The sequence below is a fragment of the Staurois parvus genome, unplaced genomic scaffold (genome assembly GCF_062004578.1).
Source record: "Staurois parvus isolate SC_StPar_1 unplaced genomic scaffold, SC_StPar_1.0 ptg000366l, whole genome shotgun sequence".
Lineage (NCBI taxonomy): Eukaryota > Metazoa > Chordata > Amphibia > Anura > Ranidae > Staurois > Staurois parvus.
In genome coordinates, this window is record NW_028318162.1 from 794,863 (window position 1) to 817,874 (window position 23,012).

General features: G+C 40.5%; 1 protein-coding gene across 1 annotated transcript in view; it reads right to left on the reverse strand.

The window, feature by feature from the left end:
- The window catches only part of LOC149456245 (NACHT, LRR and PYD domains-containing protein 3-like), a 134,451-nt gene that overhangs the window by 79,766 nt on the left and 31,673 nt on the right, over window positions 1–23,012 (reverse strand). Inside the window, exon 3 of the mRNA XM_089685289.1 lies at window positions 11,309–11,469. Within this exon, the coding sequence (XP_089541415.1) occupies window positions 11,309–11,469 (161 nt within the window). The remainder of the gene's footprint in view (window positions 1–11,308; window positions 11,470–23,012) is intronic.

The following is a 23,012-nucleotide window of genomic DNA, read 5'->3' on the forward strand; positions in this document are numbered from 1 at the left end:
TTCTCATTCTTCTCCTTCTCCTTCTTCTCATCCTTCTCCTTCTCCTTCTTCTCATCCTTCTCCTTCTCCTTCTTCTCATCCTTCTCCTTCTCCTTCTTTTCATCCTTCTCCTTCTCCTTCTTCTCATCCTTCTCCTTCTCCATCTTCTCATCCTTCTCCTTCTTCTCATCCTTCTCCTTCTCCTTCTTCTCATCCTTCTCCTTCTCCATCTTCTCATCCTTCTCCTTTTCCTTCTCATCCTTCTCCTTCTGCTTCTCCTTCTCCTTCTCCTTCTTCTCATCCTTCTCCTTCTTCTCATCCTTCTCCTTCTTCTCATCCTTCTCCTTCTCCTTCTTCTTCTCATCCTTCTCCTTCTTCTCATCCTTCTCCTTCTCCTCATCCTTCTCCTTCTTCTCATCCTTCTCCTTCTCCTTCTTCTCATCCTTCTCCTTCTCCTTCTTCTCATCCTTCTCCTTCTCCATCTTCTCATCCTTCTCCTTCTCCTTCTTCTCATCCTTCTCCTTCTTCTCATCCTTCTCCTTCTCCTTCTTCTCATCCTTCTTCTCATCCTTCTCCTTCTCCTCATCCTTCTCCTTCTCCTTCTTCTCATCCTTCTCCTTCTCCTTCTTCTCATCCTTCTCCTTCTCCTTCTTCTCATCCTTCTCCTTCTCCTTCTTCTCATCCTTCTCCTTCTTCTCATCCTTCTCCTTCTCCTTCTCTTTCCTCATCTCCAAGGGCATTTAAATTAAAGGTACAGTGTTCTGCACTAATTTAAAGTCTCTCTGAAGCCTAGAAACCCTTTTTATAAGTCATCTTCGTAGCGAAGAAATTCGCATCGAATCGAATTTCACACTGGAAATCGCCGAATCAGCCGAATCGAATTTTTGAGAAATTCGCTCATCTCTAATTATAGTTCCTTATATGCAGTTAAACCCAAACAAAAAACTGGAAGAAGATAGGAGAATGAAAACCCATATATATATAAAAGTGTCTGGACTACCTAGAATAGAGGAAGAAAAATCGGCAATGTAAGAAAGACCAATCTCACAAAAAAAAAACAAGTTGCACTAAGGAGTACAGCAGCAAGGAAAAGCTCAGGCCAGACGGATATACGGTGAGATACTACAGGAAATTTAGAGAACAACTAGTGCCAACAATGTGTATATATACGAATGCATTAGGAGAATAAGTGTAAATAAGGAAGGAGTCATTGCTGGCACATATTACAATTATACCTAAATAAGGCAAAGATTTGTCTCAATGTGCCAGCCACAGACCAATTTCATTACTAAACATAGACATGAAATTATATGCAAAAATTATCACCAGTGGGATGAAGAACATAATGCCGGAGTAGATACATATAGATCAGGTGGGGTATATACCAAGAAGAGAAGGTAGAGACAATGGTCTGAGATCACTACTCCTCCTACAAAAGAGCAAGAAGGAGAGGTCCCCAGTGCTATTCCTGTCGCGAGACACTGAAAAAGCATTCAACGGGGTAGATTGAGAATTTATGCTGAGTACCTTAGAGGTGTCCAGTGGATAAAATCTCTATATAGTCATCCCTCAGCAGCAGTAAAGATCTATGGTTCATTGTCTCAGCCTTTCGAAATGTACAATGAAACTAGGCAGGGATGCCCACTTTTGCCTCTTTTGTTTGTTTTATCCTTGGAGCCCTTATTAGCAACTATACAATACATAAAGTAGCAGTGTATGCAGACGATATGTTATTCTATGTTGTATACCCCAGAGTAACTTTGCCAAACCTAATGCGATTAAAGTATTATGGAGAGCTATCAAACTTTAAAATTAATCTTAAAATAAATCTGAGATTTTAGATATTAATATGACGAGAGTAGAAAGATAAGCATTACAAGAAAAATGTTCCTTTAGGTGTAAGGATAAAGAACTAAAGTACTTAGGAGTAAAGTTAACCCCATCACTTAAGAGTATATACCAAGCAAACTACAGTATAAAGGATCACTTTCCTGGATAGGACGAATTAACATGGTTAAGATGGTGATACTACCTAAAATCTTGTATAAATTTAAAATGCTTCCAATATATTTGCCACCTGCGTATTTTAGGATATTAAAATGGATGATAATGAGATATATCTGGACAAATAAAAAACCAAGGGTGAAATACGAGGTCTTGTGTAAGGATAAAATAAATGGGGGCTTAAATATGCCAGAGATCAAAATATATTACTGTGCAGTCATTTTATCATGAATAATGGAATGGGTGTATAATCCACAGGGGAAAAGTTGGGTAGGGATTGAACAACCACTAGAGCGATGCACAATTAGATCAAATTATTTGGGTTCCACAACAGTATCGTATGTTTTCTGAAAGCACTAGTACTTTAACAAACCAATTTATTTAGGGTATGGGACTTAATCCACAAACAAAAAGGATGGGAGTATAATTCACCATTAATACCATTGTTGGGAACGGATTTTTTTCCACCTGGAAAAAGCACTATTGCAGGTAACTGGATTAAAGATAGGAATGTGCGTTTAAAAAATATTATGAAAAAAGGGAAGTTAAACACTTTACAGGAGTTGAAACAAAAAAGGGATACGTTTCAGGTGATGTATGAATGGTGGTATTACCAATTAAGACGTTTTGTCGTATCACTTCCACAGCCATTAAAAGGTGTTGAAAATTTGTATCCTTTGGCGCAATTATTGAACTTAAAGGGAATACAAAAACATTGCACTTCTCGCATTTATAAGACACTTTTTATAATTGCTGAACTGGTTGTGCCATTGTATATCAGCAAATGGGAAAAAGTTGAAAACACAGTTGAGTGAGCAGCAGAGAAAGAAAATATTTAGAATTATACACGGGGTAGTCGATATGAACACAGTATACAGTAGATGAATTAGAAAATTATAGAAAGATGGTATGTTACACCCAGTAGAGCCCATAAGTTTCACTCAGAGAACTCATCGCTATGCTGGAGGGGATGTGGGAAGGAGGGCACAATGGTACATATATGGTGGGAATGTTCCAAAATACAAGAATTTTGGCAGTAAGTAGTTCAACAAATAGTGGAGATTATTATAGGAGAGAATATAGTGAGCAATCCATGGGTTTGCCTATTCCTTAACACTGATCTAACAGTAAAACAGTATAAGAATACGATGACACCTCATCTAATTAATGTGGCAAAAGGGCTGATCTCTACATTTTGGAAAGCCCAAAAGACCCCTACATTAAAAGATTGGATAAAAAGAGTAGAATTTATATATAGAAAGGAAGAACTTTATTACAGTGGAGAAGATAAAATGGGTAAATTCATAAAAATCTGGGAAAGATGGTTTTAAAACTACAAAGAGGTTCGTGGAGTTGGAGTAGAATAAAGAGAAATGAGAAGAGGGAGAGAGAGATAGTGATAAAAGGAAATAATAAAGTTAGAGGAGAAAACGAAAGGTGTGAAGGTGTAATACTAGAGGCATCAGGAACACTGCTCTCTCCTGGTTCTCCTACCTTTCCCAACGCTCCTTCAGCATCACCTACAACACTACCACCTCCCCCTCCCTCCCCCTCTCTGTCGGGGTCCCCCAAGGCTCTGTCCTCGGGCCCCTCCTCTTCTCCATCTATACCTCCTCCCTTGGCAAACTTATTCCCTCCCATGGCTTCAATTACCACCTCTATGCCGACGACACCCAAATTTACCTCTCCACCCCCCACCTCACCCCCTCACTCTCTGCCCGCATCGCCCACCTCCTAAACGACATATCAGATTGGATGTTGCTCCATTTCCTCAAACTTAACCTATCCAAAACCGAGCTCCTGGTCTTCCCCCCCCGCGCCCCCCCCATCCACTCCATCACTACTAACAACGCCACCATCTCTCCCACCCCACACGCCAAAGTCCTGGGTGTCACCCTGGACTCCCACCTCTCCTTCCTACCCCACATCCAACTGCTATTTAGATCTTGCAGGCTCCACCTCCGCAACATCTCCAAGATACGCACATTCCTCACCCCAGACACCACCAAACAACTCGTACGCTCCCTCATCATCTCACGCCTGGACTATTGCAATTCCCTTCTCACTGGGGAGACCCAAACGAACGCTATCCTCACTCCATTCGATCCTAAACTCAGTGGCTAGACTCATCCACCTCACCAACCGCTCCACATCTGCCCCCCCCCTCTGCCAATCCCTTCACTGGCTCCTGATTGCCCAACGCATCAAATTCAAACTGCTAACCCTGACCTACAAAGCCATTCACAACGCCGCCCCAAACTACATAACTGACCTGATACCCAAATACTACCCTACCCGTGCCCTCCGCTCATCACAGGACCTCTTACTCTCTAGATCCCTGGTCTCCTCCTCCCACGCCCAATTGCAGGACTTCTCTAGGACTTCCCCCATCCTCTGGAACTCCCTACCCCAATCCATCAGACTGTCACCCACCCTCCTCACCTTCAGGCGCACCCTGAAAACCCTCCTCTTCAGGGAAGCCTACCCCAACCTCACCTAAAACCTGACCGCACCTATTAACCTCCTCCACTCCTCCCACCACTCCATCCCCCACAGCCATCTCCTCCTGTATCACCGTCCCCTCCCTCCTATATTGTAAGCTCGAAAGAGCAGGGCCCTCGAACCCCTCGTGTACTGTTTTGTCACTGTCTTGTCTCATGTTCTGTCCCCCTTGCTACTGAGCGCTGAGCATACCCTTTGGCGCTATATAAATACTGTATAATAATATAATAATAATAGAGGAATAAGAAGGAGTTATAAAAAAAGAAAAGGGAGGTTAAGGGTGGGGGGAGGGATGGGAGGGGATATGTTTTGTTTTTTTTTCCTTTTAAAAATGTGTAATAAAGTGTAGTTCATTATGTATTAAAGTGTTGCTGGGTTTTGTAAGATGTAACTAATAAAAATATAATTTTATAAAATTAAATCAAAATTAAGGAGCAGGTGTCCGCCGTGTGCTTAACAAATGATGAGTCATCAGCTGTCAACGGAGTTCCTCATAGACAGCTGAATATAAAGAAAAAATTGCCAGTAATTAATTTTTTTAAAAAAACTGGAAAAAACAGTGTGGGGTCCCCCCCCCTATCTAAAGACCTTTGGGTCTAGTATGGATTTTAAAGGGAACCCCATGACAAAATGTAAAAAATGGTGTGTGGTCCTTCCAAAATCCACACCAGACCCTTATCCAAGCATGCAGCCCGACAAGTCAGTAAAGGGAGGGGATGAGAGAGCACCTCCCCTCCTGAACCATACCAGGCCACATGCCCTCAACATGGGGGGGTGCTTTGGGGCAAGCACCTTGTCCCCATGTTGAAGAGGAAAAGGGCCTCTACCCCACAACCCTGGGCTATCGATCCAGCATTCCCTGGTCAATGATGTCACAATGTGGGCAGGATCACCTGGTGGCTCCACCCCTTCACTTATTTAAAAGCTGTCAGACAACAGAAGCCTTCATCAGGAGTGAAGCTCTTTTTTTTTTCTTCGGGTCGTTGTCAGCGACGTTTATCATGATTGATGTTGGATCTACTTCGGGGGACTTTTTTTTTTTAAAATAGAAGATTTGTCAAAAATTATTGTGTTTTTATTCACTTTTTACACTTTTTGGTGAATGAGTAGGAGCTATGTACCCCATACTCATTCACATGGGGGTGTTGGGATCTAGGGGCCCCTAGGTAAATGGGGCTTCCAGATTCTGATAAGCCCCCCCCGCAGACCCCCACAACAACAGCCCAGGGTTGTGGGGAACAGGCCCTTGTCCTCATCAACATGGGGACAAGGTGCTTTGGAGGAGGAACCCCCTGCCCCAACGCAGCCCCCCCCCCACGTTGAGGGCATGGGGCCTGGTATGGTTCTGGAGGGGGGGCGCTCACTCACCCCCCCCCCCTTTCCTGTCCTGCTGGGCTGCATGCTTGGATAAGGGCCTGGCATGGATTTTGGGGGGGGGGGGACACCTTTTTTTTGTTTTGGCATGGAGTTACCCTTAAAATCCATAATAGACCTGAAGGGCCTGGTATGGACTGGGGGTACCCGACGCTGTTTTTGCCCATTTTTTTTTTTTTGTTAATTGTCAGCAATAGGTTTCGTTATATTCAGCTGTCAGCGGAAAACCCCGATGACAGTTGATGACTCATCAGTTCCTAAGGTCACCCGCTAAGGTCTTAAAATGCAAGATGCATAAAAAGCGCATCCAAAATGCAATAGTTGCATTTTTGGTATGGTTCGATTGAAGTCTGTTACACGCAAAATGCAATCTGCTGTATGAAAAAATTCCCTGACCATTTCAAAAATCTGCACCGGCTCAAACACACGAATGTGAACTAGATCCATAGGAAATCATATTAAATTAACTGTATTGAGTTTCTGCAGATTGGAAAATGCACTGAAATCTGCATAAGTGTGATCCTAGTGTAAATGTATATCATATTGCTTTTTGATCAGAAACATTTGAAAAATGTAGCCAGGGGAGGACTTGGCTAGGGGTATACAGTCATTTGCCCCTGGGTTAGTACTAATAAGATATGTTGGGCTGGTGGTGCTGAACGGATATTCTTCACCATTCAGACTTGGTCAGAGGGGACCTGCAGTCAATGACATAGGCTGGGCATTATAGAGCTCCCTGCTGCCTGTTCACACCTATGATCACAACATTTACAAGGGGAAAGTCATCACCAACTTCCTTTGTACCTCATATCATGTGATTAAATGCCAAGAACTAGACATATGGAGAACAAAAAAATGTGTTTAGTTTTGCTTCGGATCAAAGTTACTAATTTCATTTTGTTACATTCGAAACTAAATTTGTTTAGTTTAATTTTCTTTAATTTCGTTTATTTGTTTTTGACCAAATTCAAATTTTTCTAATGGATTTGAAGTATTCAATTTGAATTTAATGTGAATCGAAAATATCAAATCAATCTAAATTCATTCTAAAGAATAGTTGGCTCTATGGTATTCTAAATCTGAATTTTTGAAGACTGTTATATTGTATTCTAATCTATTCTATGTTTTCTGTCCTATTATATCCTATCATATTCTTTTCTATTCTGTGCTTTTCTATACTATTCTATTCCTTTCTTTTCTTCTCTATTCTATTCTGTTTTCTGTTCTTTTAGGAATTTGAATTTTGGAAGACGTCTATATTCTAGCACTAACACACATGGGGTTATTTACTAAAACTAGAAAGTGCAAAATCTGATGCAGCTCTGCACATAAACCAATCAGCTTCCAGGTTTTAGTTTCTAAGCTTAATTGAACAAGCTGAAGTTAGAAGCTGATTGGCCACCATGCACAGCTGCACCAGATTCTGAATGCTCCACTTTTAGTAAATTTTCCCAATAGTCTTTGAATGAAATCAGCAATAGGCATATATATATATATATATATATATATATATATATATATATATATACACACACACACTATATAAACTTAAAGGAACACTTTTTAATCAGAGTATAGCATCAAATCAAGTTTCTCCTGGGATGTTGATCTGGTCAGTTAGGTAGCAGAGCGGGTTGTTAATCAGTTTCAGCTGCTTTTGTGTTAATGAAATTAACAACAGGTGCACTAGGGGAGCAACAATGAGACAACCTCCAAAACAGGAATGGTTTTACAAGTGGAAGCCACTGACATTTTTTTCCCTACTCATCTTTTCAGACTGTTTTTCACTAGTTTTGCATTTGGCTAGGGTCACTGTCACTGCTGGTAGCATGAGGTGATACCTGGACCCTACAGAGGTTGCACAGGCAGTCCAGCTCCTCCAGGATGGCACATCAATACATGCCATTGCCAGAATGTTTTCTGTGTCTCTCAGCACATTCTCAATAGCATGGAGTAGATTCCAGGAGACAGGCAGTTACTCTAGGAGGGCTGGACAGGGCCGTAAAAGGTCATTAACCCATCAGGGCCCTGTGCTCACTGCCCAGCACCATAGAGCTCGATTGGCATTTGCCATTGAACACCAGAATTGGCAGGTCTACCACTGGCGCCCTGTGCTTTTCACAGATAAGAGCAGGTTCACCATGAGCACATGTGACAGATATGAAAGGGTCTGAAGAAGCCGTGGAGAACGTTATGCTGCTTGTAACATCGTTCAGCATGACCGTTTTGACTCAAATTCAAAATCGAATTAAAAAAAGATGAGCGTAGAACATAAAAGAATAGAAAAACAGAATAGAAAATAAAAGAATAGAAAAAAATAGAATACTATATAAAAAATAGAATAAAAAATAAAAGAGTAGAATATAATAGAATAAAATAGAAAGAATATAACTGTCTTCCAAAATTCAATTTTCAAATAGAATAAATTCGAATTTGAAAATAATAGATAAGAATAGAATAGAATGGAAAAGAATAGAATAGAAAAAAACAATAGAATAGAATAAAATAGAATAAAACTGTCTGCTGAAATTCCAAATTGGAATAGAAAAAAATTGGTATTTTAAAAGAATAGAAAAGAATAGAATAGAATAGTAAAAAACAATGGAATAAAAATTCAATAGAATAGAAAGAATATAACCATCTTCTGAAATTTGAATTTCAACTACAATAAATTTGAATAGATTATAGCGTAGAAAAGAATAGAATAAAAAAGAATAGAATAGAAAAAAATATAGAATAGAATAGAATAAAATAGAAATAATATACCCGTATTATGAAATTTGAATAGAATAAATTTGAATTAAAATGTCAATTTGAATTTAAATGCATATTCAAATGTTTAGAATTCGGACGAATTGATTTGAATCGAATTCAAATTCGAATAAACACAAATTTATCAAAACAAAAGTTATTTAAATAGCAAATCAAAACAAAATAATTTTTTTTCATCCCTTAATTCGTGTCTTCAGTTATCTTTATCTATATATGTACAGTGCTCTTGCCTTTTAAAAAAAATAGTTTTTAGACAAACGTTGCCAAACTTTTGTCAGTTTCACTACAAAACCAAGTTGGTGAAAACTTTCTGCTTATCGCCAAATGAGGTGCAGCTATAGGAAGATGTTATCATGTCTAGTATGTATAAGAAGTTATGGATGTGAGCTGCAATGCAACTCTGGACATGATGTACTTATACATCATTGATTTGGTCACATGGTCATATTACTGGAGCTCATACAGTATATTGGAGCCTACATGAGCATTTAAAAATAAAAAATGTTTTGATGTCAAAATGATTTTGAAGTCTATACGGTGCCATATCATTGAACACTATAGTGACGTTATAATGTTACACTCACTCCTCACGTTTCTGAAGCTTTATTATAAGACTGTATACAATGCAGTAATTATCTCACAGGACATATACACTTACATACAACACACTAATTAAACTAGTCATACTAGGAATGGCACACTTTACTAGGAAGCATGTAATCTCTGATTCATATTAAAAGAAGATTCACCTGCTTCTTTGATGTGAAGAATATTTATAACAATGAAAGGATATATGTTCTGCCGATATTGTTGAAAATAATGTATGTAATATACTGTAATGTTATGTGATGTTGCTGCCATCTAGTGGTTAGAGTTATTATCCTAATAAAAAGGTATGCGCTAATAACAAACTTATACAAAGGTGTATATCATCATCCAAAAAAAAAAAATTTAGTGTTTTCAATAAATAATTATAGTGACCATCGTACCGCCCCTTGATGATGTCGGTGTGATGAAAGCGGTTGGGCGTGGTCTACTAGATGTGGACGTTAGAGAGCCTTGCTGTTCTGTGCTGTATGGAAGAGATCCGCGGTGAGCGGTAATTGTATCTCACCTTTTTTTGCGATTGAAGCTGGTGTCTGTTGGACACCTTGTTTGTGAGTTTCCTTATACCTTTTTTATTAAAGAGATAAATGGGAAAAAAAAAAAAACGTATTGCACCATTATGTTCTCTTTTTTGTCCCTGAGTGTACTGTATGCTCTCATGGAGGTATGAGAAAGAGTGGAGAAGTTCATCATAAGAGCTTGGGCTGCAAAGTTGTTTGGCTGTGATTATTATTATCCGGAAGTGTCTGAAACATCACCATATCTATTTGGACATCGGGTTCATTGCTCCCAGAACACAAGCGCTGTTGCTGGTTTATAATTTGACCAGCCATTAGCTCTGGTGAGTTCATTTAATCTCCTTTGGTGATGGATTTTTCACAATTGGTTCAATTCACTGAAGATATTTTTTTTTTTTTTTTTTTTTTGGACACTAATTTATGTTTGGTCGCTATAATTATTTATTTAAAACACTAAATGTTTTTTTTTTTTGGATGATGATATACACCTTTGTATAAGTTTGTTATTAGCACATACCTTTTAATTAGAATTATTGTTGCCAATATTTATTTTGGGTGGGATATGCTGCTGACACTTTGGTGTTTTTTGTAAGTGGCGCTTATTTCTTTTTTAATTTGGTTAGAGTTATTATGCCTAGTTATATCAGGATTTGTCAGGAAGTGGTAATTTTCACATAGAGGCAATAACCTCTAACCTGGAACTTCCTATCCTCCATTTTGTGACTGTTTCTGAATCTAGCAAGCAGCATACAGTGGAGCTCCAAGCTATTCCTGGACTTATGGTGGAATTGTCCGTGAGTACACTCACTGATGGGATGAAGCTGTTGTATAATGTTTAATGTACTGACACATATGTTTTGTTTGTGCTTATGTTGTAGTTTTAAAAAGTTATTCAGAACAAGGAATACATACAGATCTGATGTCTCACGTTTCTTGACTTCTGAATTATTGTTAGACTGTCTGACTAGTGTTATACAACAGTTCAATAACGCGAAACAGAACAATATAACAGAAAATTAATATAATATACTGTATATACAATTGGATACATTGATATAAGCAATTTTAAAGACAATGGAGTTGATTTAATAAAGGCAAATAGACTGCACTTTGCAAGTACAATTGCACTCATTTTTCTCAGAGCTTAGTGAATGTGGTGAAGTTCTGTTGATTTCCATCATCCAATCATGTACAAGCAAAAATGTTGTTTTTTTTTTTTATTTTCCTTGCAAACCGAAGCTTCCCCACATTCGCTAAATTCTGGGAAAAATGCCTATTTGCCTTTAGTAAATAAACCCCATAGTGCCTTACTGAATTCTGGTGGGAGCAGTTGTGTAAATGGTTTCAATATCTTTTGTGCGATGTAATGAAGTTTTGATATAGTCATGCCTACTGGGAGGTCTTATATGTCCAATTGTTTATGATCAGTATGAAGTGATGTGGCATACAATTATAAAGGACTGGAGTAATCCATGTTTAGAACTATTGACTCGGAGTTCCCCTTTACTCATACATATTTTGCAGCAGGTAATTTAGAATCATCCTTTTCTTACATCTGTGTTTAAGACATTCTGAGATTTTAGTTCTACCAGGACAATATGAGGGTTCAAGTTCTCCAGGATGTAGGTCAGATCAAGTCTGTAATACTCGAATATTCTCCTCAGTGATGGATCATCATATGCAGACAGCTGGCAGCAGAAGCTCCTTCTGTTCTCTAGAAAAAACACAGGAATACATTTTCTGATTTATAAATGATGTGAATTATTGTCCAGCATGGATTTATATCTCAGCACTAGGAGCACTAGAGATAAGAATCATTAGGATCAATACATTAATTGCACTGCAATTGGGGAATTACCTTTGCACATCCAAGCTAACTAGTCTTCATTGAGAACTTTAGAACTTTGGGCTTTAACTATTTAAAGCCTAACTACAGATGAATAAAAGAGTAAAGTAAATAAATATATACACACACACATATATATATATATACACAGACACACACACAGTCCTCAGCATAGATGAGTACACCCCTTTTGAAAAGTATAATTTAAATGAATAGCTCAATGAACACAAGATTTCCAAAATTTTGACAAAACTAAATTTTATAGAACATTTTACATGGGAGTAAGATTAATAACATAACTTCGTATACAAAAACTTCAGTTATACTCAAATTAGTTGATGCAAAAATGAATACACCCCACAACAAAAACAACAACATCTAGTATTTTATATGACCTCCATGATTTGTAAGGACAGCACCAAGTCTTCTAGGCATGGAATGAACAAGTTGGTGACATTCTACAACATCTATCTTTTTCCATTCTTCAAGAACGACCTCTTTTACAGCCTGGATGCTGGATGGAGAGTGATGTTCAACTTGTCTCTTCAGAATTCCCTATAGGTGTTCGATTGGGTTCAGATCAGAAGACATACTTGGCCACTGAATCGCTTTCACCCTGTTCTGCTTTAGAAATGCAAGAGTGGCCATAGATGTGCGTTTTGGATCATTGTCATGCTGGAAAAGTGCACAACAACCAAGGGCACGGAGTGATGGTAGCATCTTCTCTTTCAATATAGAGCAGTACATCTGTGAATTCATGATACCATCAATGAAATGCAGCTCCCTGACACCAGCAGCACTCATACAGCTCCACAGAAGGATGCTGCCACCACGTTTCACTGTAGGCACCATGCATTTTTCTTTGTACTCCTCACCTTTGCGATGCCACACAGTTTTGAAGCCATCAGTTCCAAAAACATTTATCTTGGTCCCATCACTCCAGGGTACAGAGTCCTAGTAGTATTCTTCTTTTTGTATCATTTTTGTATCACTTTTGCTACAGTATTCTGACTGATACGTAAAGCTTTGCTGATCTTCTTGTAGCCTTCACCATTTTCCAGGATGTCAGGAATTCGCCCCCTGGGGAGTGACCTTAGATCCCTCTGTACTTACAGGAGTATGCTGAGTGAGTATTTTGTATCATTCAGCACCTGCCCACTGCTAAGGACAAAAAAGGATTGTAATGATTGTGCACATTAGGCACGTGGATGCTGTAGGTGACAGCCATCTTGTCAGGCCTCAGCCATTTTTTTAACACACTTTAACCACATGCCCTCCTGAGGATTTACCCCCCTTCCTGACCACGCCATTTTTTACGGTACGGTGCTGCGTTACTTTAACTAACAATTACGCAGTCATGCAGTACTACACCCAAATGAAATTTACATCCTTTTTTTTCCCACGAATTGAGCTTTCTTTCAGTGGTATTTGATCGCCTGTGCAGTTTTTATTTTTTGTGCTATAAAAAAAGACCGTCAATTTAAATACATTTTTAATTTATTAAACATATCCAGTAAAAAAAAAATTTAAATCTAATTTTGTCATATATTTAGGCCAAAATGTATTCTGCTACATGCCTTTGCTGAAAAAATTCCCAATATGTGTAAATTAATTGGTTTATGTTTTTTAAAAATTTTTATTTTTACTAGCAATGGCAGTGATCAGCGACTTATAGTGGGACTGCGGCAGGCATTCTGACACTGGGGGAACTGACTTGGTGTCACTGACATCCCCAGTGACACCAATACAGTGATCAGTGCTAAAAAAAAAACACTGCCACTGTACTAATGGTACAGGGCAGGAAGGGGTTAACATGAGGAGCAATCAAAGGGTTAACTGTGTGCTGGGTGTATTTTACTATGGGTCCCTGTGTTTGTGCTTCACTGTTAGCACACTTCTTTGTATGGCTGCTCTTTGCACAGCTATGCAAAGCAGTGTGCACGAGCTGACAGGGAGAACTGTTTTGTTTACAATCAGTTCTCCTTCCCAGTGGAGATCCTCGGCAATCACAGGGCACCGGTGAGTAATCACCAACTGGGGACCCGGTGATTGATAGTCACGGCTGCGAACGGAAAACCCAGCCTGTTTTTCAACTTAGGGACAGCAGACACCAGCACACAGGACTTGGGCAGGGCTGTAAACCGTTAATTGAGTACTGGCAGGATGCCTGTTTTTATTGGCCATATAAAACTCTACAGATTAACATTTCCCTCTGACCTATTGTAAAACAATGACAAAATAAGTTAGGTCTGTCACGCATGACGTGTAGGGCAATTAAAGCATTAGGAACGCATAGCATGCCATAAAACATCACGGAAAGCAGCCAGGCGTGGGCTACCTCTCTGAGACCACTGCCCAATTCACAACTCAACAAAATCCACATACAAGTCATAAAATCCAACAGGACCAAGACACATTAATATTACGTACTGTATTTTTCACTCCATAAAATGCACTTTTTCCCCCACAAAAAGGGGGAAAATGTCTGTGTGAGCAAATATGAAGCGGTATTCCCCCCGTCACCGCCGCTGTGTTAGAATACCGTGCCGACCGCTCGGCTCTTCTTTGCTGCAGAACCTGCCCCTTGGTCCTACCTATTCCTCGGTCCAGCAGTGTCCTCATCACTGCTGGTTTTACAGTCCGTCTTTTCTCCCCGGCACCGGCATCTTCAGTGTGGGCACCCGTATGACCCCCGTAGTCTTCTGGGACCTGGTCCCAGAAGACTACGGGGAGGGAGGACAACTTCCTCTTCCAGTCGCCTAGGCGATCGCAGCAGAAATGGGAGCGGGTACCTCTCAAATTTGGGTACCCGCCCCCCAAGGGTCTGCAGTCTCTGGTCATATCCTGTACTATGTCCGCAGTCTCTGGTCATCCCCTGTACTATGTCCATAGTCTCTGGTCATCTCCTGTAGTACATCTGCAGTCTGGTCATCTCCTGTACTATGTCTGCAGTCTCTGGTCATCTCCTGTAGTATGTCTGCAGTCTCTGGTCATTCCAGTAGTACATCTTCAGTCTCTGGTCATCTCCTGTAATATGTCCACAGTCTCTGGTTGTAATGCCTGTGAAATGTGTTGGCCTTGGACCCTTTGTTTCTTGGGTAATTTTTACAATAAAGCATCGTTGCCCAGATGCCAGGAGCATGAAAAGTGACTGATGTCATTTCTCTAGGCTAGAGAGACAGAGACACCATCAGAGTCACAAGATATTCTGCTTAGAGCAAGATAAAAAGCAAGATAAAAACTTGTTTGTGGGATTGAACATGTTTATGACATCTAATAGTGTCACATTAGAAGATAATAACCTGTTTAAGGATGTCTACTTGCTTGAGAAGTTAGAAATCTTTAAGTTTAGGGTAGATAAGAAGGTGATCTGAAGCAAAAGTGTGATTTTTCAGATAATGATGTGGACTCACCATATGGCTGATCGTGACTCTGTTAGCCTCACAGAACCTTTCTGCTAGCTCCTCCTAGAGTGGGTGTGGCGATCACCCACTTATGGATTGTAAGCTCCTAGGAGCAGGGCCCTCCTTTCCCTCTTGTATTGAACTGTATTGTTGTTGTATTGTGTCCCGTTATATTGTAAAGCGCTGAGCAAACTGTTGGCGCTATATAAATCCTGTATAATAATAATAATTATGGAAAGCTGCCAGAAAAATGGTTTAAATGCCAGGAGTCCAACCAGGATCGATTAGGAAGCCCTCCTAGCAGACGAGGATGCTCTGATGCTGGGACTCTTGCCAAGGCTATATGGGCTCATCGATTGGTCACGTTTACGGCTTCTCTGTGACCCCCTGTGCAGTATGGTTCTGATGGGATCTGTTCCTTCCCACCTTCACATAGCTTTGGTAATGTATTCATTCTATGCTGTGACGCTGCAAATGATGTGTATATTTCATGCTGTAATGCTCACATTATTATTGGTGTGTGTTATTATACAGATTGTGATGACTATAAGATATATCCTTCTGTGTGTCGTGTGATAATAAAAGAGGAGGTTTTGACAGAAAATTGCAGTTGGATTCTGTCACTTCTTGGAGTGCCGGGTGAATGCTATTATGTGCCAGGGCAGGTATTCATTTAGTAGAGGGTCTTTCACATGCGTAGAATATGTAATGGTGTAAATGCTTATTAAAATTACCTGTATTGTGTGTGTGTATATGACTTGCTTTTAGTTATTGCACCCAGCATTGCCGTTACATGGTCATCTCCTGTAGTATGTCTGCAGTCTCTGGTCATCTCCTGTACTATGTCTGCAGTATCTGGTCATTTCCTGTACTATGTCTGCTGTTCATTGGTTCAGAATATTTTTATTCTTGTTTTCCTTCTCTAAAAACTAGGTGCGTCTTTTGGTCAGGTGCGTCTTATGGAGCAAAAAATACGGTAAATATTTGAATGGGGAATATCATACCAAACATATCAAGGTCATACATGGCTAAGCTGTGTTTGTTATCCCTGGACATGAAATATAATGCTGAACAATAATCTACCAGTTTCCTCAATGGAAACAGTACATAGTGGAAGATATTAATATTAGTATAAAACTGTGTGTAAGGGAGGGCTATGATGCAGTTATAAACGTGAGCCCTCAGCCACCACCCCTTAAGCCAGGTAATTGGTCAGGTGATCTCTGTCAACACCAGAAGAAAAGTGAAATGTCAGGCCCCTTGACAGTTCTCATTTTAACATCAACCAAGGAACACCTAACCGGAATTGAGAGAGCCACTGTACCATTTTTTCTTGATCAATTGGACTGCTAAAACAAAGGGATTTGTAAGTATTTTTCATTTTCATCTCCTTTTTAATTCTTTGTTGCTTTATAGTTTATTTCCTTGTAACACCCCTTTTTCTGTAAATATTTTATTTGCACCTCTTTGACCTTTTCATTATTAAACCCTATTTTGAAAAGTGTTCAAATTGCCTCTTACTGTGCTAATGCCAACTAAAAGAATCCCTGTTTCTTAAAGAGTGCTATATGATAAATACTGTATTTGATAAATCTCTGAACATACCTGTCTGTGGTGACAGTGCGTGTTGCAGACGTTATATTCTAAAATCATAGTTGTTATTGCTATGATTATGAGTTTCCACCTTCTCAGTCAAAAGAGAATGCCTAAACAACATTTGTAATTGCAACAATTTTCCAGGCAAAGTGCTGCACTATCTGACAGAAATACAGGAGTGCCAATATTTTTGGCCATCACTGTATCAATCTTCTATCTTCTATACCAGTGGTCTCCAAACTGTGTGACTTTGTGGCCCTTTGCTTGCCTTTATCTGGCTTTTGGGGCACTATTCCTTTCGTTGACACCAATGATGGGACACTACTCCTCCCCTAATACTAAACATAGGTCCTCCCACTGACCCCAGGACATTTTTTACTCCCACTGGCCACAGTCCGGCCCCCCTAAAGTCTGATGGACAGTAAACATGCCCCTTGCTTAGAAAGTTTGGAGACCCCCTGTTCTATACCAAGCATGCCTCTACACCAGGGGTGTCCAAACTTTTTTCAAAGAGGGCCAGATTGGATGAAGTGAACATGGTGGAGGGCCGAACATTTTTCCGAACATTCTTTGAACCATTACAATTAAATGCAAATAAATTATTTTATGCCAAGTTAATTGCAAACGACATACTTTTCATTTCATAACATTAAGATCAACTGACAGCTGAGTTTTCACAATGTATTGAAAATAAATTAAAAAAAAACTTACCTGCACTAATGTGAAGGGTGTAAAAGGTAGCTGGAGCTGAAGTCTCTGCTTGGCAGCCGGGAGGGGAAGAGAAACACACTTCACGCTGGAAGCCCAGCCCTGATGTCACCGCCCTCTGTCGCTACCAGCGCGGCGCAGTCACGCATGCGCACTGCTCTCAAGCAGAAGACTGTCTGCCCCAGAAGGGAGGGCCGTGCAACAGCCGCATTTACACAGACCAGGGAGAACGCGCCGCAGTCAGGCATGCGCACTGCCCTCTGCTCTCAAGCAGAAGGCTGTCTGCCATAGAAGGGAGGGCCGTGGGAGGGCCACATTACACAGAGCAGGGAGGGCTGTTGGAGGGCCGTATTAAACCGATCCCCGGGCCGTAAATGGCCCGCGGGCCGGACTTTGGACATGCCTGCTCTACACCATTCCAAATCTCTCTTGTGGAATACCTTTCCATCACTACGGCTTGGTTCACACCAATGCGCTTTTTAGTGCTTTTTGCTTTTTTGCAGAAATTCACTACAGTCCATTTAACATGCTTTCCTATGGGGCACATTCACATCTATGCGTTTTTGAGCTGTGGAAAGGGTCAGGGACATTTTTAAATACAAAAAGCAGAGTTTTTTTCTATGATAGAGTTCAATGGACACACTGCTGAAATGCATGCAGTGTGTTTTTGCCACATTTTGTGTTTTTATTTATGCCCAGTAACAAAAATATTTCCCCTTTAACAAAAAAAAACAAACAAAAAACACACTAAAAAAAACACAAAACGTGGTAAAAATGGACAAAATGCAAAATTGACCCTAACAAGGCTCACATCATACCTTCATTGGCTAAATACCCTCTCGAAGGACAATGCATCCGAGATCACCTACAGTGAGACCAGACCATATAATGGATTGTCCAGCACTGTCACACACACATTGCAACTCCACCAAATGAGAAGGAGTTAGGACTTCTGTCAGGTCTTTATTACTGTCTGTTCATTGCTTTCTGTGCCTGCACTTTTTAAAATTCCTTTCCTGATGACTTGGGGTCTTTTGGACAGGAATCAAGGAAAATCTCCTTAGTGTGTATATACATATACATACAATAATAATAATAACATGACAGAGGATGTGGCCTTTCCCTGTTTAATATATAGCTAAAGAGAAAAATGGTTTTAGTTGGAATGTGACTGTCAGGAACTGAGTCACCTGCTGGTGGCGCTGTGGTTTCCAGATCTGAAGGGTGTTATACTAGTGCCCACCAGTGGGTGTACAGTGCTGTGAAAAAGTATTTGCCGTTTCCCTTTTTTTTTGGCATATTTGTAACACTTAAATGATTCAGATCATCAGACAATTTTTAATATTACACAAAGATAATACAAAATGCAGTTTTTAATCAGTTTGATTTCATTTTTTTAAGGTAAAAGTTAAAAAGTAATTGCACTCCCCTCCCCCAGCCACATTTTTTGAAAGCTGAGTTAAATTTCACTTGCCAAACCCAGGCCTGATTACTGCCAGACCCATTGAATCAAGAAATCACTTAAATAGAAGCTGACAAAGCGAAGCACGCTAAAATATCTCAAAAAGCAACACATCATGCCAAGATCTAAAGAAATTCAAGAACAGATTAGAAACAAAGTCATTGACATGTATCAGTCTGGAAAGGGTTACAAAGCCATTTCTAAGGCTTTGGGACTCCAGCAAATCACGGTGAGCCATTATCCACAAATAGAGAAAACTTGGAGCAGTGGTGAACATTCCCAGGAGTGGCCATTCTACCAAAATTACTCCAAAAGCACAACAACGACTAAACCAGGAGGTCATAAAAGAACCCAGAACAACATCTAAAGAACTGCTATCCTCACTTGCCTCAGTTAGGGTCAGTGTTCATGATTCAACAATCAAGAAAGAGACTGGGCAAAATGGCATCCATGGGAGCGTTCCAAGATGGAAGCCACTGCTGACTAGAAAGAATACATAGATAAAAGATCCTCTTATGAGAAAATGTGAGTCCAGATAGAATGACCGTTATGGTGAGTCCAAGTAAAAGGCGTGGGAGCACTGCTCAGGTAGTGGGATTCCAGCAAGTGCTTTACATAAATAATGGAAATACGAAATCACCCATAAAGTGGAGTAATAATCATCCGGTTGTGTGCGAGAGATTAGCAAACTCACCAGAAGCACAATTGTAATGCGCATTGTATAATATAAGTCAGCCTGGGAGACTCCCATCATGGAACCTGGTCTGGTTTAGGATTCTCCACCTCTGATGATATGGGCGTATTAAGGAAATGTCAATCAGAGGTCCCTCTCCAGGGTGATAGGTCTGATCAAAAGAAACTTAATCCATCCTGCCAAGTCGGATGGTACCTGGGTCCTGGGGGTTTAAATGCTCATGATAGAGCCAAAAAAGGGGGGTCTCATAGTGTAGTAAATTAATGGTTTATTTAGAGAAATTATTAAAATGTAAAAAACAGTGTACACACGTGATAAAAATGAAATCAAATACAGAAAGTTCTCATACGAATGTGAACAGTCAAATGCAGATGGCCTGTGCTGGCAATGTTACTGACCAGTCAGCCAGTTGTAGGGGCTGCCGGACCTCCGCTATCCAGCGGCGTGACGTCTCTGGGTAGTGGGGCTCCTCTTTAACGCGTTTCATATAAGTATACGTCCTCAGCAGGGGTGATGCGGCATTTAAAAACTAAGTTTTGTATTTACTCGGGTTATCTTTGTTTAACCGCTTGCCCTCCAGAGGATTTACCCCCATCCTGACCAAGCCATTTTTTGCTGTTTGGTACTGCACTATTTCAACTGGTAATTGCGCAGTTGTGCAATGCTGTACCAAAATGACATTTATATCCTTTTTTTTGCACATTTGATCACCTCTGCGTTTTTTATTTTTTGCGCTATAAACGAAAAAATTGATTTTAGGCTAAAATCTATTCTGCTACATGTCTTTGGAAAAAAAAATCTTAATACAAGTATATTAATTGGTATGTGTGAAAGTTATAGCGTCTACAAACTATGGTATATATATTGGAATTTATGTAGCTTTTATGTTCTGACTGCCTATCACATTTCTTGAGGTGCTAAGTCCATGGCACATTTTATTTTTTGCCACAAATTTTTTTCATATGACAATTCTCTTTACACAAAGTTGTCACTTTAATGATATATTGCTCATGCATGCTATGGGTATATGTGGAATAACACCCCAAAACACATTCTCCTACTTCTTCTGAGTATGGGGATACCACATGTGAGAGACTTTTTGGCAGTCTAGCTACATACAGGCCCCCAAAATCCAATGACCACCTCCAGGCTTTCAAAGGGCATATTTCCTCATATCACTTCCCCACTATCTATCAGTTTTGGAGGCTCTAAAATGTCAGGATAGCACAAACACCCCGCCCCCCTCAAATGACCCCTTTTTGGAAAGCAGACACCCCAAGGAATTTGATAAGAAGTGTGGTGAGTATTTTCCAGATATCATTTTTGTCACAGGGTTTTGAAAATTAAAAAAAGAAAAGAAAAATAAATGTTTTGTTTTCTTTGTTCATTTTCCAAAAACATGTGGCAACAAATGAGATCTGCAAAACACTCACCATGCCTCTTAGCAAATACCTTGGAGTGTCTACTTTCCAAAAATGGGTCATTTGGAGGGTTTGCTTCTACTATCCTGGCATTTCCGGGCCAAAATTAGAAGCTTATGCCACACATCACCCACTCTTGAAGACCAAGCCTTTTCTGACACTTTTTGTTCACATGAAAAAACAGGTTTTTTTTGCTAGAAAATTACTTAGAACCCCCAAACATTATATATTTTTTTAAAGCAGAGAACATAGAAAATAAAACAGTGGGTGTTGAAATTTTTTAGGTCACACAGTATTTGCTCAACGATTTTTCAAAGCAAATCTTTTAGGAAAAATACACCTTTTCGAATTTTAATTCACAAAAACACAATATATTGCCTAATTGTTTCATAAACTATAAAAGATGACGATACTCTGAGTAAATAGATACCAAACACGACATGCTTTAAAAGCACAGTATGTAAGCTATGTTTAGTAGTTTCAGTTTTAAGAAGTGGGGCCATTGTTAAGGAGAGGCTAATTCACCAAAAAAGTGTAAAAATTAAATAAAAACACAACACAATTTTTGATAAGTCAAAAATGTATGAAAAAAAAGTGTAGATCCAGTCACAATGCCCACTGCCATCTCCGACCCACCATCTGGCAGTTCCGCCATCTGACAGCTTCGCCATCTGACAGCTCCTAAATAATCAAGGGGAGGGGCCATACGGTAAAATTATATGGAGACCTTGCCCCCTTTGACGTCACCGGCCCAGCATGTCCCGCGTTTGTGACGTTGCCAGCAATGTTTTTTTTAACATTCAGCTGTCAGTGGGGAACCCTGCTGACATCTGATGACTCATTTATTGTTAAGGACAGAGCAGCTGGCTTCCCGACCCTCTCCTTAGCAACCAGTGAAAAAAAAATAACTCTGCTAATCGCTGGGCACCATTGTTTAGCAGAGTTTGGTAGAGTTTAGGAGCTGGACAGCAATTTTTCTGCCAAAATGCTGCTGCTCCTGGACGCACCAGCCCTGGGTTTTTTTTCCTGCTGGTAAACGCTACTACATCTAAAAGCTTCTAAATGTCTATGTGTGCATGGACAAATAGGATAATATGGAGGGCCGTTTGGATGCAGTGACAAAAAAAAAAAGTTTAAAAAAACGCCCTGTGTGCATGAGGTCTAATGGTGACTATACATTTTCTTTCTCATCTTCATTCTGTTTCATGTCATAAAATGATGAATCCCACAGAACGTCCTATGGTAGCACCTTCCTAGGTAGCTATGGGGAACTAGACTTCAATGATTAGATAGGAGCCTAGCAGCAAGCCAGGTGTAATAGCCATACTGGGGTTAAATTATGGTCTGGAGCTTTGGAGGGAGGCTCTAGAGGCAGTGGGTGTATCTGAGGACTGGCTGGCTGCACTCTTGAGGGACCTCATCCAATCCCCCAACAGAAGGTTTGGAAAGGTGCTGGGGTGCCCTTAAAGGTGTTAGAGCCTGCTCAGTAGCAGAAGTGAGGGTGGAAGATAGAAAAGTGAGGCTGAGATGCAGAAGCCTGGAAGGGAGCCCAGGCTGGAAGGGGTTCATCTCAAAGCAGAGGGACCTTGAAGGGAAGAAAGCTGTTGAGCTCACTGGCCCCCTGAGAGAGGACCACCTGGTGGCAGGGAAGGAGTGGCCCCTCTGATAGGCCTGTTAGCTCAGTGAGTACTCCTATAACCCCGGAAAAGGGGAGAGAGCATTTTGGTGGGGAACTTGACTAGCTCTACACCTGGGACTGTTACATTTAAGTGGCAGCTTGGACTCCCTTGCCCAGGGATTACTCCAGACAGCTGGATAAAGAAGTGGATTTATCTGGGGTCTGTGGTGGTTCACCAGGAGAGGCTGGAGAGCTTTCATAGAAGAGGATTTCTGTGTAAAGACTTGTAATATAGTTCAGGAAGTTTTGTCCTCTGTTGCCATTACCCTTGGGCATTCCATACACCCTGTCGGAGATCGCCGCGCCGCTGGTCCCGGCGCAGGCGCAGTACACCTCCCTGTACGCGAGCGCCGGGACTTGGCCGACCGCGGCAATCAGGTTCGCGCATGCGCAGTGGTGACCGCGGGCGCGCGCCTGGCACCAATGACAGCGCAGGGCGGGATATTTA